Source organism: Photinus pyralis, unplaced genomic scaffold (assembly GCF_008802855.1).
Source record: "Photinus pyralis isolate 1611_PpyrPB1 unplaced genomic scaffold, Ppyr1.3 Ppyr1.4_LG4, whole genome shotgun sequence".
NCBI lineage: Eukaryota > Metazoa > Arthropoda > Insecta > Coleoptera > Lampyridae > Photinus > Photinus pyralis.
The window spans coordinates 43,683,631-43,700,642 of NW_022170511.1; the positions used below are offsets into that span (position 1 = coordinate 43,683,631).

The 17,012-nt window shown below is 38.0% G+C and overlaps 2 protein-coding genes across 4 annotated transcripts; both read left to right on the top strand.

Moving 5' to 3' along the window:
• On the top strand, window positions 1-2,072 carry LOC116169826 (protein croquemort-like). The gene is made up of 7 exons (XM_031486001.1): window positions 1-159; window positions 207-515; window positions 562-768; window positions 818-1,029; window positions 1,285-1,449; window positions 1,498-1,695; window positions 1,752-2,072. Exons 1-7 carry the CDS (start codon window positions 58-60, stop codon window positions 1,996-1,998), a joined length of 1,440 nt encoding a protein of 479 aa, XP_031341861.1. The 5' UTR covers window positions 1-57; the 3' UTR covers window positions 1,999-2,072.
• A 1,706-nt stretch (window positions 2,073-3,778) lies between these two features.
• On the top strand, window positions 3,779-16,842 carry LOC116169827 (eukaryotic translation initiation factor 5). 3 transcript variants are annotated; one of them, XM_031486002.1, is made up of 7 exons: window positions 3,779-4,001; window positions 4,097-4,228; window positions 9,835-9,928; window positions 9,982-10,187; window positions 10,245-10,456; window positions 10,513-10,828; window positions 15,823-16,842. In XM_031486002.1, the coding sequence occupies exons 4-7, from the start codon at window positions 10,113-10,115 to the stop codon at window positions 16,570-16,572; spliced, it is 1,353 nt and encodes a 450-aa protein (XP_031341862.1). In that variant the 5' UTR covers window positions 3,779-4,001; window positions 4,097-4,228; window positions 9,835-9,928; window positions 9,982-10,112; the 3' UTR covers window positions 16,573-16,842. The 3 variants fall into 3 exon arrangements, with proteins under 3 accessions (XP_031341862.1, XP_031341865.1, XP_031341863.1); XM_031486005.1 differs by lacking the exons at window positions 3,779-4,001; window positions 4,097-4,228 and adding an exon at window positions 8,345-8,992; XM_031486003.1 differs by lacking the exons at window positions 3,779-4,001; window positions 4,097-4,228 and adding an exon at window positions 9,585-9,726.
• Window positions 16,843-17,012: the final 170 nt, after the last annotated feature.

A 17,012-nucleotide genomic window follows, 5' to 3' on the forward strand; every position in this document is an offset into this window, starting at 1 on the left:
TTTCGATATTGGCTCTATATGTACAAACATAAAACGCCAAATGCCAGTTAAGTACAAATGAGTTCCAAAAAATTACTATTTTCGGGTATAGTACTCACAACGCTTGGCGTAATTTTGTTGGTATTCTGGACCAAAATCTGCACAACAGTTTTACATTCGGTAGGTAAGAGACGCAAATGAAAGATGTGCGCATCGCATTATTCCAGAAATTGGTCCTTTCAAATACGTCGTTAAGTTTCAAACTGTGGAAAGATCCCCCTATTCCAATACATCTCTCCATATACTTATTCGATTGGGAAAATGCCGAAACGGTCATCAAATCGGAATGGAAAGTTAAACCACGGTTTGAAGAGAAGGGCCCGTTTGTGTTCAGTGAGCATCACGTAAGGGAGATCAGCAGTTGGAATGGTAATGGGACTGTGAGTTATCAGCAGAGGCGCATTTGGAAGTTTGTGCAGTCGATGAGTAATGGAAGCTTGTTGGACAACATCACCAGCGTGAATCCAATTGTTGTCGTGAGTGTGCCACACTAAACAAAGGTATTTAAAGTAATTGTGTTAGATTTTAGGACAAAAGGTGAAGAATATCAGGTTTATCGGCCCGGTTATTAACAGTATTTTGTGGTACTTTGATGAAAAGCTTTACGTTACGAAGACCGTCAATGAATGGTTGTTTGAGGGGTACGAGGATCCAATCATTTCTGATCTTGTAGAGTATCACATACCAGGGGTGGAAATTCCATTTGATCGTATTGGATGGTTGTATTCGGTAATAGACTGTTTGTCTCTCTCAGGTAACGCTACTTATCAATTTTTAGCGCAACGACTCTGCCACGTACGAGGGGAATTTTACGGTGTATACTGGGATAAACGACATTAACAAGTTAGGGGAAATGAACTTGTGGAATGGTAGAGGAAAGACCGATGCTTACGATTACCCATGTTCGCTCCTTGATGGAAGCTCTGGAGAGCTTTATTCCCCTTTCAACCAAAAGCAGCATTTGTCTATTTTTTTAACCGACATCTGCAGGTATTACCGTGTTTAAATACAAAAACTGGCCTAAGAAAGTATCTAGACCTGCAGATGGTGATATATGAAACGAATTTATATTAGACCCCAAGGGGCGCAAAAAGTTTCCTCACTATTTTTAGGTCTACTACTAAATTTAAATGCAAAGGCAACCCCCAAAGGTGGATGTAGTCGACTTACAATTTTTCGCGATTACTTTACCTTTAGAGGATGGCCCTATGGAAGTCTACACCTACTTAACAAAAATTATTTTAGCACGCTCACATTAGAACGTAACGACACCGAAGAGGTTTTCGGGATTGAAGGCGCAAAATTCATAGGCACCGACTACAATTTTGATAATGGTTCAAAATATAACCGCCAAAAATGTTTTACCAGGAACAGTCTTCCAAGTGGCGTGAGAGATATTTCGAAATGCAAGTAAGTTGGCAATTTTTCAATCTCACTTCACTACTGATGAGCTTGCAGGTACGGTGCACCTGCATTTGTATCTTACCCCCATTTCTATCTAGCAGACCACAGCTATGGTGCGAACGTGGAAGGTTTAAAACCCGATAAAGCCAGGCACGAAACGCACATAACTTTGGAACCAAACACTGGTGTACCTTTAAATGCCAGTGCCAAACTTCAACTAAACCTTTTCGTGGACAACGTAAAGGGAATAAGGTTCGAACTTTCGTTACTGTTTTGAAAATAATTTAGTAGGTACCTACATTTTGCAGCGTATTTGACAACGTGGTTCCTACTTACATGCCAATTTTATGGTTTCAAGAGGATGCGTCCCTTACAGAAAAGTACTGCAACCTCATTGGGATCTTTCAAAAAGTATTATCTGGAGGATTTTACTTTGGATACGTCCTTTTCGGCGTTGGTCTATTTACTATGCTTTTTGCATGGTACTCCATGAACGGTTTAATCTGTAGAAGAAGATACACGGATTTATTAGCAGAAGAAGAAAATGAAAGTTAGGGGTTTTTAATTTTTTAGTATTAGAAATATGTTAGAAAGTAAGATTTGTTGTAAATAAAGTTGCCATGCTGGAGTATTGGAATATTCACTCCCCTCGAAAGTACGAATAAAAATTGCGTGTGTCCTATTTGTTAAAGTTAGGTATACAGTGTGTTCGAAATAAGAGGGTCACCTAAATATCTCTTTTATTTGGCGATACGAAACTTTTGTTTTTCAAATGCATTACCTATGTTTTTTAAGATATTTTTAAAGATCAATCAATCCAAACAAAAAAATGAAGAAATTCGTAATTTGATATTTAGAAAACTTATGAAATCTAGCATACAGAGTGCCATATCACACAGAAAAGACCTACATCAACCGAGGGGACCATTTCTCCCTCATATAGGAAATTTCGAAGAAATATCTGGGACATATATAGGAAATGGACGAAATTCTGGGGAAATTATATTAGGCAATGCTAGAAATCTTGGGGAAATTAAGGGAAATAGTGGCAGTTTAGGCAATGAGGGAAATTTTTGTCCCCTAAAATAAGTCGTGATCAACCCCTCGACATCAACTTGTTCAAAGAAAGAAAATTGTACATATTGAAAAATTACCGTATGCAATAATGAAGTCGACACATAGCAATCTAGATACGGGTATGTTTCAGTTTTAAATGTCATTATTAAGATTAATACAGCAATTGTTTTTTACTTTCCTCCCTAGGGAGGAAAATCACGGTTTATTCAACCTTTTTTTGGGACGAAAGTAAGTAGTGATTATGATTACTATGTAAATGTTATGACATGACTACAATATCGTACTAGTTCTATAATGAAGTACAATAAAACTATAGGATGTGGTAATTAATTTAGCCAACTTATTAATACTATGTTGCCAACTCTACATTTCATGGTATAGTAATTCAGTTACAGGAGACGTACCGAATGTTCGGTTTTGACTGAAAACCATATTTCGGCCCGATTTTAGCTCCAGCCAACCACTGGACTTAAGGCTGGACAGTACACCCGTTCCGTTGCCCGAAAACGTGTGATTTCGTTCCACGATATCTTAATTCTGAGTGAAGTTGAAGAAGGGGTCGAATAATCCTGTGAAAGGTGAATGCTTTAGCTAGACAATAACGCCGGGGTTTACTAAAATGTTTTAAAATAATCTTTTTTTTAAGGGCAACGTCGAGGGCTGTTAGGGTGTCATATTTTGGAAAAGAAAAAAGGAAATAAATTTTCCTGGCGTTATTGCCTAGATATTAAGTTTACGAACGTATCTTAATTTTGGAAATTGTTCCAACTTCATTTATAGATAAGTTATCTTGGAAAAACAACTTAAAAGTTTTTCTAAAAAGCGCGAAAAGATAGCTTCCGCCGCGTGGCTGGTTTTATACAGATAGAAAATGTGCATTATAATTGTACTAAGTTTATGTTTTTACCATCGAACACAAATTAATATTATAAATAACCAAATTTGGGGATTGACAATAGGCAACTTTACATACTCCGTTCTGTATGTACTGTCCAGCCTTAATAGCGGACTTCAGGTGGTTAGGCAACACAACAAGCGCATTCTATTAGGCTACACGCCGCACGTCTGCGGTTAAGATGTTGTATAACCCACGGACATCTAAACTTCGTTAGGTCACTCCGCAGCTACACGCACTCAATTTTGGGGCATGTGATGTGCCTACAAGTTTGTTCAAGGTGGCCGATTGTTTTATAGTTTTTTATTGAATGTGTCCCAATTAATGAAGTTAGCCCACAACCAATCCGCGTCTTCCTTCAGACAACTACTTCCGCCCACTTCACATCGCGCATATCGCATATGGCGTATTTGTGAAACGTGTGTACCTTTAATTTTTGTTTCAATAATTTTCTCCGCCACTGCTTAATTGTTTAATATCAGGCTTTTAACGTATACGTTTTTCTACCGATACATTTTTGCCGTGGACGTGCGTGTCCATCTAAAAAGCAGGCGGCCCGTTCCATTTAATTAAATAAGGCGATTAGGTAGGTCCACGTATTGCTCTGTATATTATATACACAGGACGATCTAAAAATAAAACTTCGCATATTTTAATTTATGGTTTTTTTTTAAATTGCAGATCGCTTCCACCATATTTCTTCATATATTTTTCCTTCTGGGTAGTTGCACTGCATTTTCTGGACTATTTACTGAGTCAAGGATCCGTCCAAAAGGGCGCAACCAATTTATATGACTTTAGAAACTTATAAAGGTAAGTGAAAATTTACTTTTTTTTTTCCTTACTGCCAGAGTGATGCAATCCATGTAATGATAATCCCAAAGTTGCATTTCCATTGAAACATGACCTGATTAAATACAATATGCTCAAGATTAGGATGAGTGTGAAGGGCATTGGATCTGACCATGGAATCGGGAAGCTTTACAAAAGTACTAAACTGGATCGAACATAAATTCATCACTGATTTCTGTGAAGTTGCATTTGACCCGACCTGTATATATCAGGTTGTTTATATATAGGGAGATATTTTTTGAATCACAGCCATAGAAGCGTTTTATGGGTGTCTATTGTATTGTAATTGGTTCATTTGGCTTACCTAACAGCCTGCCATCTTGGTTGCCATGCAATTAAAAAAAACAGCTCAATTTTTAGAACTTATGGATGTGGTATTTTAAGAAGAGATAAGTGGCTATTATTTATAGTATAACCATTGCACTATTGATCCACATGTCCAAATCAATTGCTGACAATGCAGAAAATTCTTTGTCAGTCATTTAGGTAATTGAGGCGTTTGAAAAAGAGCCTTCTATTACTTCAGGTAACAAAAGATAGACGGGATGAAAATGACTATGATATTTTGCGTATTTTCTGATTTGTACAGTCATGTTGAATAATTTTTTTTAACATAATTTCTGGGGAATGTACATATTGTGATTATTTTCTTCTATGCTGGTTTTTTTCCATGGGCTTGTCGGGTCAGAAAGAAAAGCAAAAGATGCTTTGGATTTTTCCGAGGAAGATTCAGTTGCAACTTCAATTTGTTTAATTTTGTTTTACTCAAGTATTATTGTAATATTCAAATATGTTCTATAATAAATATTTTAATCGTCTTTTGTCATTATCTTTAAGTATGAGGGTACTTTTTCCATGTTCAGGTGGTGCTTCGGAACTACGCACTACGCTGCTGATTCGCCATTTTTTAGCAAACAAATTTTGAAGCATTTTTTCAATATCATGGGTCTGCATAATCTGCCCTTTGAAAATATTCTACAGAGCTGTTCAAAAAGTGTGCTACTGTGCACAAATTTACAGGAAAATTTCTTCACCTATATGAAGTTAGCAATAAGTACCGATATTGCAATACATATGCATATTATTCGAGTACAGTTTCTGAGATTTGAACCAAAGTTGGTGTTTTTTAAATGCGACACCCTGTATATCTCGACGGCAATTTTTTGCATTCTTTTTCCTGAATACATCTATGTATCACAACCTATATTTTTAATAATATAATAATCACATAATATCAGGACCGTAGACAGGGGGGTGCCAGAGGGTGCCTGGCAGCCTGGCACCCTATAGACATTAAGTGGCACCCTCTGACCGATCACGATCAGAATCGTAAAATAAAAATATACAGTAGTGCTATTTTTGTACATTGTAAGTTAATTATCACAAATATACAATATTATTGTTGTTCATAATTATTACAATAAAATTGAATAAAAATGATTATTCTTGATAATTATAATATCAACATACTACATTTTGTAGTATCAGTACAATAATAGTTATTAAAATTATGCAATTTGAGGCTCTCGAGACTTCATTTTTTAAACAATAAGTGCACCCTCCAACATTTCGTTTGCACCCCTACAATTTTCGTTCTTGCTACGGCTCTGCATAATATACTTAATTATAATTTTTTATTATACCTGAATTACAATCTCCGTTTTAAACACTCAAATGCGTGCGAAAAAAGGCCTTTAAAACACACGTGCTTTAAAGTTGCTAAGTAACGATACTTCAAGTATGACTTTTGAAACTGTCATCTGGATGAAATAAAAAATCCTCTTAGGTCGCTTTCTGTAAAGAACATTTCTTTGGCTTTTGTACCTATCCTTTGGTTGAAGCTTTCACAAACGCGCGTAATTTAGGGTATGCTTCCAAATCTGTTCCACTTTTTAATCGCAACATTGCTTGGAAGTTTTGAATGAATGCACCAAAATATAGAAGATTTAAATACCTTTAACATTTCCTTCATGTATGCCAGCATTATCGATTCATTTAAGACTGTATTCGTAAGTAACTTCCTATTCATCCATGGAAACAACTTTTCATATTCTTTATAATAGGCTTTACTGGAGTTGGTTTTTACACCTACCAACGTTTGTGTAGATTTTACAAGCGATTTAATGAACGGTGTATTATCTTTTTCAATGGAAATCGTTTAATTCACAAAGACGATGATTTTTATAAGCAAACGTCAGGTGACATTTCCATGGCAATCGTGAAATTACGAACACCCAGCCCACATAATTAGACATGTATTCGAGTATAACGTCAATATGACTTCATTGTATTTCCTATTTTTAAATTATACTGCAGGTATAATAAAAAATACTATAAGATACACGTGTATAATTGGTCTTTAGAGCACTTGCAACGTTAAAGGCACTCCGCTTTGCGTCGTGCCCTTAAACTCGTTGCGCGTGCTTTAAAGACTTGATTATACACTTGTATCTTAATATACTATAAAATAATCATGTTTTTCAAACTTTTTAAATAACCTTCAGCGATTTTTGTTGATTAATTTTTGTTACCATGGATACAATAAACAAAACAAAAGCTTCATGAATCCATGGCATACTATTTAAAAACCGTAAACAGTATTTTTGGTTCATGGCTAAAATTAAAAAAAGATATAGGTTGTGATACATTAATGCAATGGGGAAAAAGAAAGAATGCAAAAAATTTACGCTAAAATATACAGGGTGGTACCTTTTTTCCTCGCTTTTATCTATCTTATATGGGTAGTAAGATATGTCTCAAAACTTTTCGTTTTCACTCAGAAAAATTGATTCTGTTTGTGGTACTAAAAGTTACACAAAAATTTCGGGTATAGATATTTGTAAAGTATAGTGGGTTGGGTTGGTAGAGCAGCTTTGCCTGAAACCCTGCCCACTTAAAAATAATTGACCAACAATAAATACATTATTGGATTACAGGCCATGGCCCCGTGGCAATTTCGTTGTGGCCGTTTCGTCTGCGTATAATATGGGCGCATATAAGTATAGAAAATTAGAGAGAGAATCGCGAAAATTACAGCTTAACTTCGATTGCAATAGTGTGCGACGTTCGTTCAGTTTTACGATCGATCGACTAAAAGTCCTTACAAAAATAGGTCCGTAAACGCTTCGTTACCGATCTACACCCTGTAGATTCTCACTATTATTGACATGACCCTTCAGCGTAACTTTCAAATTCGAGCAAAATACTTATCGTAAAAACAGCAGGAGAAAAACTTAAAAAATTTTGAAATTTGAACACTCCCTAGATCGGTAACTGATGACATCTATGTTTATATGAACTTTTAGTCATAAAATAAGTCAAAGGATTAGCTCCTTCCGTATTTACATCATAATTAGGAACATCCTGTATAGGTACCATCACATGGTACTTGTAGAAAGTTTGAGGACACTGTTGCAGAAACATTAAAAATTCTGGTATGGGGGCTCTTCATTTTCTAATTACCACCGCGTTTATAGTCGTACATTGGCGGTTCAAGAGGGGGAGGGGGTACCGCCTCCTCCGAGAGACAGAAAAAAGACACGGGACGGCACAAGCACGCCACCGCGCTTATGTACATTCACAAAAAGATGGATGGAGGAACCTTATATATATTTCTGGGAGAGTACCCCCCCCCCCCTCAAGTAACTCAAAGGTACTTAAATTATTGAATCGTCCGATGGTCGGGTACACACTTTCCTCAACTAAAAGTAGATAACCTATCGGCGAACTTATCGACAGAACGGATAATAGTTGCAATCTGCCATACTAGATGGCACTTCTACATATCGTCTTGTAAAGTCACTAGATATAGAAAGTACCGCAATCATCCGCCATTTTTGGGCAAATTTTCTGCCAACTTAAAAAATTTGACAAATAAAATCTGAATAGCTGTAATTTTTTATAACCTAACTTCATAGTACTGTCATGTTTTATAAAAATATATACAGATATCTCCAAACAGGTGGAACAATCCCTAACATTACAGTTACTAGAATCTGGTAACTTCCGCCATTTTTGGGCAAAAATCATGCGTTCTCTCTCTAACACACGAGCCCAATGGATTGCGGTACTTTCTATATTTAGTGACTTTATCGTCTTGCACTTCTGCAAAGTAATGTCACTGTCATTGATGCTACCCCAGGTCTCCTAAGCACTGTATTGCAGAACTAATTAACTAACCCACACCCATATTTTGAAGGGAGTCAAAAATAGGGCACCAATCTTCCAGGGCGAATATTTTGGCGACTTAATCTTGCAAGGGGTGAATTTTGCTTAGAACGAGTTGATGAGCAAAATGTGTGGGGGCGAATTTTCCTACAATCATTCGAGTTGAATGTGGGTGGTTCATTTTGACGTTGGACCCTTTCTGGAAAAAGCAATTGCGAGACGGCGGCACCGGGTAAAACCACAAAGGTGTGGATCAGACATCACGTAACGAATAAATAGGTAAAGAGTGTCGCGCAATAGCAAAATATGTGTCTGTGGCCCACTCTTGAGAAGAGCAATTTCGAGTTCAATGTGTAAGTGGGTGGAATTTTACGCAAAATCGATACGCGCACGATTGCGCGTGTCAAGAAGAATTGATTGAAAATTCTAATGTCTGGTGCTGTTGTCTACGCGCTCCTCTCGACAGTCCTGGTGCAGTGACGATCGCCATCATAGACCTCTTTGCCGCAGCTGATTTGGGGCGCCTGGTCGCCTCCATGCTGCCGCCCGAACACTATGGTGAGAAATTGCAAGCAATTCGATTGACTGCGCTAGCGTAATTGAAGTTTTTCTCGATTTTTGTACGTAAAAATGAAATTCGCGCGTATGCTTTTCGGCGTGAGCTAAGATGGTGGTCTCTAGGTTCAAGGGTGGATCGCAACTTTTGTATTGATTCACTTTACTTTTCAAATTTTACTCTTTTTACATGACTACGTATAGAGCTACATACTTGATTTTTTATAGATTTGCATTCTGCACTGAGGAGTCCCAAGTGGCGCATTACCATTTTTTGGTACCAAAGCACCTGAAATCCAAATTAAGAAACTTACTGCCAAAACTCTACATACATCATTTTTTGTACTTTTCTTTTTCATCAAGCGGAGAAGTTCGTTTAGATAAAATAGCGCAGCCTCTTGGAGTTTATCAAGCTAGGAGGGTGGTGTTTCAATGATCTTAAGCGATAGGACCATCAAGTTCTTACTCTTTTGTATTTTGGTTTGTCCGTGTAATAAAGATAATACCAATGAAGTTTGTCCATGTTCCACTTGAAATTTTTGATGTCAAAGTGACATTGCAGGTTTCCATTGAAACGTTTTTAAATGACAGATCAAAATTTCAATGTAGTCTGTGTTGAGAGCTCGATTTGCTATCGAGTCAATGAGTATACAAGGCAGAGGAATAATGCAAATAATTAATTTTCGTTAATTTTGGCGATGGTTTTATATATTGTAATGAAAAGGATTACAACTTTGGTAAGTGTTACGAATTGCACTCATTACAGCAGGCATTGATTTCATTGTTTCTCACCCGAAAGTCATGCTAAAACTGATAGATAATAGTTCAACCGTCGACTTTTTCAGAGACATCATTAACCAGCAGAGGTATAGTCGGGAGTTTAGGGCCCTGGCACGTGGGGTGCATGACTTCGCAGCGACAGGAGCCCAATTGTTATAGGTTAGTAAGTTGGATAAAGACAAAATCTCCACCTTACCAAATGGTGTCTGCAGGACAACAAAATTTTCATCTAATAGGCATCGGAAACTGCAACCTTTTAGAGAAACGTGACTGAGAGCAATCATAGGACACCCAACCATCATCACTGTAACTTTGCCCGCCGCACTAAGCATCGTCATACACAATGGGCTCCGTCAACGTCAACCGCAACGTTAGCGATCTCTTCTATCGATACAAAATGCCCCCCTTGGTGGCTAAGGTTTGTGCCCGTCTCCTCCCACGCCACCCCAATCCTAACCGCTCACGCCCCCCTTAGGTTGAAGGTAAAGGCAATGGCATTAAGACCGTGATCGTAAACATGAGCGAAGTAGCGAAGGCCCTGAGCAGACCGCCAACCTACCCCACCAAATACTTCGGCTGTGAACTTGGCGCTCAAACCCAATTCGACTTCAAGAACGAACGCTTCATCGTAAACGGCTCACACGACGCAGTCAAACTGCAAGACCTACTGGACGGCTTCATTCGCAAGTAACCCCGCGTTCCCCAAACTCGTTCGATCCGGTTACTAACCGCCCGCTTTCCAGATTCGTTCTCTGTCCCGAATGCGACAATCCCGAGACCGATCTGATCGTTTCGGCGAAACGAGGCACCATATCGCAGGGATGCAAGGCGTGCGGATTTCACGGTCCGCTCGAGTTCAATCACAAGCTCAACACGTACATCTTGAAGAACCCGCCCAATATGAATCCGGCGGTGCAGGGGTCGTCGCTGACCGAGGGAAAGAAACGGACCAAGCGCAGCAAGAAGGCCAACGGCGATAACGCCAACGGGGATGGTCAGGATCAGGACGGCGAACCTATCGGGCTCGACGCCTCCGTTGATGTTACATCAAATGATAATGTAAGTGTGTACAAGCTTAAGGTGTCATGGCCACGAACTTATAAATTAAGATGGACTGCTAATGCTGAATTGACAAATGACACCTACATGGGGGCAGCCATGATGTGCCCTCACTTGGCGCGAAATTCAAATCAACTAATAAACAAGCTTTAACCTCACGTTTCCTTAAGAAATTATTGTGACGCATGTGATTTTCCAAGGCTGCAATAGTCTCAACACTTGAGCACTAGGAAAATTCCCCTAGAAAATAACTAAAATTTGCACATCATGGCCGCGCCCATGGTAGGGCCATTACCTTTATGCAACTGTTTGATCAGCAGTCCATCTTAATTTATAAGTTCGTAGTCATGGCTGAGTGGATTAAGTGTTTTAGTAACAAGGGCCATCTTGAGATATAGGCATCAAAATATTTTGAGGTTAAAAAATTTTTTTTGCCACATGGTCCCAAGCATAGTATTAATTGGACATGCGTCTTTTGCATTTAAAAAATGTAAGAAGACAATCCCAAACCTACACAAACCATGTATACACATTTTTATAAAATAATAAAAATAAAAAATATTTTCCCATACCAGGAATCGAGCCCGAGCATCCTGGATGCGAGTCGGGCCTTGCTACTAAACCATTATGGCATACATTACATTGTGAGTTCACATTTATTTCGCATGCGCAGTGTAGTTTTTGAGGTCAACCGCCATCTTGAATTTTTTGTAAAGACCTACGCCATTAGGGAGGTTATTTTTTTCTCTTTCTTACTACCTTGATCATGTATGGTAGAAATATAATGCAGAAAAATTAGAAAAAGCTTTGCCATATTTCACAAAATTAACATTTATTTCTCACATAATACAGTACTTGTAAGGTAAAAGGTAACAAACATGGCAAATGCGCTTTCGAGTCACCGAAAATTTAATTAATGCTTCCTTGGGTGATGATAAACATAATACTGAAACCAGAATTGGAAAATTCGAAACCGTTTGCGAGTTATCATGTACGCAGACGAACGGACGGATAGAAAGTCCAAAATCATGAACTCGCTTTTACCAGCGCGTTAATAAGGGGGCATATACCACCTGGGTAGGGTTGCCATCCGTCCGGATTTCCCCGGATTTGTCCTAGTTTAGGGGGCGTCCGGGGGCGGGTTTTCAATGGTAGTCCAGGTTTTGAGATACTGAGTGGGTGAATTAAAAAATTTTCTGTCAAAAGTTAAGCCAACAAGATACACTTTCAAGCGGAAATCAGCTTTGGTAATAATTTTTTAAAACACCGAATGCTCATTTATAGGTACTCGACGTTAATGAAAATTGCGTAGTACTACTTTTTTTGCATTTCTACTCTTAATGACAACCCTGAAAGAATATTTTCACTAGTGGCACAACAGTGGACAAAATAAAGGAATTTATTGAATATTGAAACAGTCTCGTCAGTGATAAAAATAAAGTACAATTTCAAAGATTATAATTGTGTAGATTTTTATAAATTTCTTTTAAATAAAGAAGATATTCTAAAGGCTATTGGAGAGACGGATAAATACCGAAGACCTGAAGAGTAAATAGTTCCCTAAACATTTTATTTTACTAAAAGACCAAATGTTTGTTTCATTTAAAAATTATTGCTATTAGCTTCTTATAACTTGTATTTTATTTTGTTAAAAAAGTATATTAGTGCTTCATTTAAAGAATTTAAAATGTAGATAAGCCGTTGCTGATTCCTAACAGTTAAAGAAGATTTTGTTTCGTAATAGAGTACACCTTGTTTTAATTGTTTGTTTTATATCTTTAGAAAATATTTTTTATCAAATTCAATTGATATGTCCGGGTTTATAATCCCTAAATCCGGGGTTTTCACGCTTCCTGTCCTAGTTGGTAGAGTTTTGAGATGGCAACCCTACACCTGGGGGGGTATGGAATACCTACCAGCCACAAAAGAGAATAGTTTTGGAGGACAACAGAGGAACAGAGAATTTGGGAGATACGGAATACCTTTCAGGTAAAGTAAGTTTGAAAGTGCTGCCTTAAAATGATCACAAGAATGCTTTGAAGGCAAGTCTAGTCTGGGGGGTATATGGAATATCCCTCAGGCACACATACATTTTCTTCATCCTGTAACGTATACCTATGTGTGGTTGAGGGGTATTCTAGGTAAAGAAAGTTTGATAGCCCTCCCTGAAGATGATCATCAGAGTACTGAAAGTTTAACACTTTGGTGGCAAATGTATGACCGGGGGTATGGAATACTACCCCCCAGCCGCACATACAATCTCTTTTTCCTATAATGGATACCTGTGTGTGGCTGGGGATTATTCCAAACCCCCAGACCCCCCCAGTGTTAGACTCTCCCTCAAATTGTTAAACTTTCACAACTCCTGTGATCATTTTTTAAGGAGGGCCATAGAATTATTATTTTTTACACGTTTTTTGGAGGACATCGGAACAGGGAATTTAGGAGATATGGAATACCTTACAGAAAGGTTCGATTGCACTCCCTGAAAATGACTGGGGGGTATTCTAGACCCCGAATCCCCCCCAGTGTTAGACTCCCTCAAATTGTTAAACTTTCACAACTCCTGTGATCATTTTTCAAGGAGGGTCATCAAATTTTTATTATTTTTTGCACGTTTTTCCACCCTCCTATCATAATCCAGAATGTAGGTATACCTTTGTGTGGCCGGAGGGGGGGGGGTATTCCAGACCCCCAGTTCAACATACAAATCCATAACTGTACAGTTTAATTAATTTAAGTGCTATTGAATTAGCAAACATTATAGATTTTTATTGTAAATAAATATAACAAAACAAATATAGCAAACGAGCTCCTGGGTAAATGAAAATTTAATCAGCTCTTCCTTGGGTGATGATAAACATAATGATACTAAAAACAGGATTGGAAAATTCAAAACCATTCGCGAGTTATCATGTACACAGATGGACGGACATGGGTTTATTTTTGATGTTCTGGTAATTTAAAGTGCAATACATTAGCTACCCAAACGTACGGCAAAGGTTTTTCTACACTATTGTCTAATTTAACACCATGCATGTTTAAGGTAGTAAGAAAGAGGAAAAAATAAGCTTTATGTTTATCTATGACCTATGTTGCCATTTAAAAAAATTCAAGATGGCGGTTGCACTCAAAAATCAAGTGTCAAACAAAATTTGTTAACCTCAAAATATTTGATGGATTGTACTTTGCATGTCTACCATGCGATCAAAAATGAGTTGCTGTCGAGTCACCTTTGGAACTTTTGTTTACATTGTACTTAACTTGAACTTCCAAAGGCGACTTGACAGCAACTCATTTTTGATCGCCCGTTATATCTCAAATGGTTTGAGCGTGAAAGCTGTGGTTCCATCTTTATCGGTGACCCTGCATATAAAACTCTTCTGTGACTGACAGGCAACGCCTATCTGAAAGTACTGGTCGTAGAAAGCTGAAATTTTGCATGTTCGTTCCTTAGGGATTGTAGGGGAGCACTAAGAGCAGATTCATCAAAATTCCTAGGGGAACAGGATTTTATGTTTTACCTTTTACAATCTCCGGAAGATAGAGATTTGACATTTAGAATGTAGATTTCTTTGAAGGCATACTCCGAAAGCACTTTCCGAAATTCCCAATGGGATTGGGATAAACGAATTAAGGCAGACGCACAACCCATGGCCACACACGCTCTGTGTTCTGTTGAAATCTGTGTTTCAGACACTGTGGCGCCAGATATGAGTCATATGGTATCGTACATTGTGTCATAATATGTGTTTGTTCATAATTGGGTATGATATTCTGACCATGGTTCTCTTCCCTGCAAATCTCAGTTAATTCCCCATGACCCCCAATCGATTCAAACATAATTGTATCGAAATTATGAGTTTTTGATATAGGTATAGTTGATATCAGGAGGAATTTATAATTCATTGCGCAATGCTACGTTTGTTTCTGAGATACAGGGTGAAAACGAAAAGTTTGACTTTTTGGAATGTATATCATATCTATATATCATTTAAGATAGAAAAAACGTAAAAACTGTGTACTTAGATATTTTTACGTAGAATCCAGTGGCATAGTAAAACAAAATTTTTGCACCACCATTTCCGAGATCTGACCCAAAGTTGGTATTTTTAAATGTGACACCCTGTATATGTTAACGTTAATTGTTTTGCATTCTTTTTCCTGATCTGCATTTTTTAATTTTAGCCATGAAAATCAATAAAACCTTATTTTTTTACTGTTTCTAAATAGTAGGCCATGGATTCATGGAGATTTTCTATTGTATCCATGGTAGCTAAGGCACCCAATATCAACCACGGTCGAAACATGTCATTTCGAAATTTATTTGATCTAAAGCATAGCCCCTTTAAGGAGCAACAAAATAGCTACCACCCCTAGCCGTCTAATTATAGTTGTAGTTACTTTTGATTGATTTTTCGGTACACTGATGGTAATATACTTCTTAGATTCTGTCAAGACAAAAGTCCCCCCATGTTATGCACGTTTGGGAATGAAAAAGAAATTTCTTGATTACCCCAATTTTGAGAGCGGCCGCCATCTTGAATTTTTTTAATGACTACATGGGTCATTAAAATTTCTAACAATGTATCTTTTAAGTTCTCCGAGCTGCAAATCAATATCTCAAATCTATCCAAAGCCTTGTTTCTTTGGTTAATAGCAAATAAAAAAAAATTTTCCACATTTTCCAATCAACAGGACAAAGGTTTCATTAGAATCACTAGAAAGAGAAAAAATGCCCTTTGGTCACATGACCCTTCATGTCAGTAAAAAAAATTCAAGATGGCGGAGCCCTCAAAATTGAAATAATGAGGAAACTTTTTTTTAAATTTCAAAACATTGAAGTCATCCAAGTGAGCTCAATATCTCGAACCGTATGGCTGCCTGGTGTTCATTTCCAGGAACTAAAATGTTGTAGGAACCGTAAATCTAAATCAAAAAGTGTATGCCACCTTGCCACTCCCTTAATTAATTAATCACATTATTTGATTCAGGGTGCAGGCGAAGATGACGACACCGAATGGGCGGTCGACGTCTCCGAAGAGGCCGTAAGGGCGCGCATGCAAGATCTAACGGACGGCGCGAAAAACATCACCATAAGCGATGACCTCGAACGACCTGAGAAAGAACGCGTCGACATACTGTACGAAATGGTCAAGGCGAAACGCGACGCGGGCGTCTTAGATTCGCCGCAGTCCCAAAAGGAGCTGGTGAACGAGGCCGAGCGTCTCGACATCAAGGTGAAGACGCCTCTCATTCTGGCCGAGCTTCTCTTCGATCAGAACATCCTGACGCAGGCCAAGAGACATCGCATGCTCATCTTACGTTTCACTTTGAACGATAAGAAGGCTCAAAAGTACTTGATCGGAGGTCTGGAGCAGGTGATAGCGATGCACAGCGACGTTCTCATGAACAAGGTGCCCGGTCTGCTGAAGGTCTTCTACGATCTCGACATTTTGGGCGAGAACGTTATAATGGAGTGGGCGGAGAAAGTTTCGAAGAAGTACGTGTCTAAAGATGTCTCTCAGGAAATTCACAACAAGGCGGCACCGTTTATAAAGTGGTTGAAGGAAGCCGAAGAGGAGGAATCGTCCGAAAGCGAGGAGGAGAGCGATGAAGATGTCGAAATTGAGTATAACGAACGGGCTCAAATAACACCATTAAAACCGGTTGCAAAACCGCCAGTTAAGAAGCCGCAAGTAGATGACGATGATGAAAATGATGTTGACATTGACGCCATCTAAATTCTATGGTGTCGAACTGTTGCAGAGCTTTTAACATCGGAATGTTGACTACTCTGCTACAAGTTGTCGTATTGATGTTTACTGTTTTTTAAATTACTATTTCTATCTACTATTATTCTGCAGTGTTGTTTTTTTTTGGGGATATTTTAAATAGGTTTTTGGGTGATTTATCGTTTTAATATGCAAAAGGGATGTAAACTTTCGAAGACTGATCATTTTTGTAACTCTGAACCTTGGTTTTTGTGTTTGATAAACATCTTTTATTTGTTAGTTGCAATAGAATCGTTCATTTTATAGCCTCCCCCCAAAACTCTTTTAGATTTTTAGCTTTTCATTATAATATATAAAAAACTAGAAAATGTTAAAAAGAAAAATTCTTGTGATAAGTTGGAGTTGATTATATTATTGAATGTAGTCATTGGTCAAATAAAACCTTTTCA

Coding starts and splice junctions, on each gene's coding strand:
- LOC116169826 (XM_031486001.1), top strand. CDS start 58: ATGAGTTCCAAAAAATTACTATTTTCGGGTATAGTACTCACAACGCTT. Junction 160..206: donor GCACAACAGTTTTACATTCG/GTAGGTAAGAGA, acceptor GCATTATTCCAG/AAATTGGTCCTTTCAAATAC. Junction 1,696..1,751: donor GACAACGTAAAGGGAATAAG/GTTCGAACTTTC, acceptor TACATTTTGCAG/CGTATTTGACAACGTGGTTC.
- LOC116169827 (XM_031486002.1), top strand. CDS start 10,113: ATGGGCTCCGTCAACGTCAACCGCAACGTTAGCGATCTCTTCTATCGA. Junction 10,188..10,244: donor TGCCCCCCTTGGTGGCTAAG/GTTTGTGCCCGT, acceptor CGCCCCCCTTAG/GTTGAAGGTAAAGGCAATGG. Junction 10,829..15,822: donor ATGTTACATCAAATGATAAT/GTAAGTGTGTAC, acceptor TATTTGATTCAG/GGTGCAGGCGAAGATGACGA.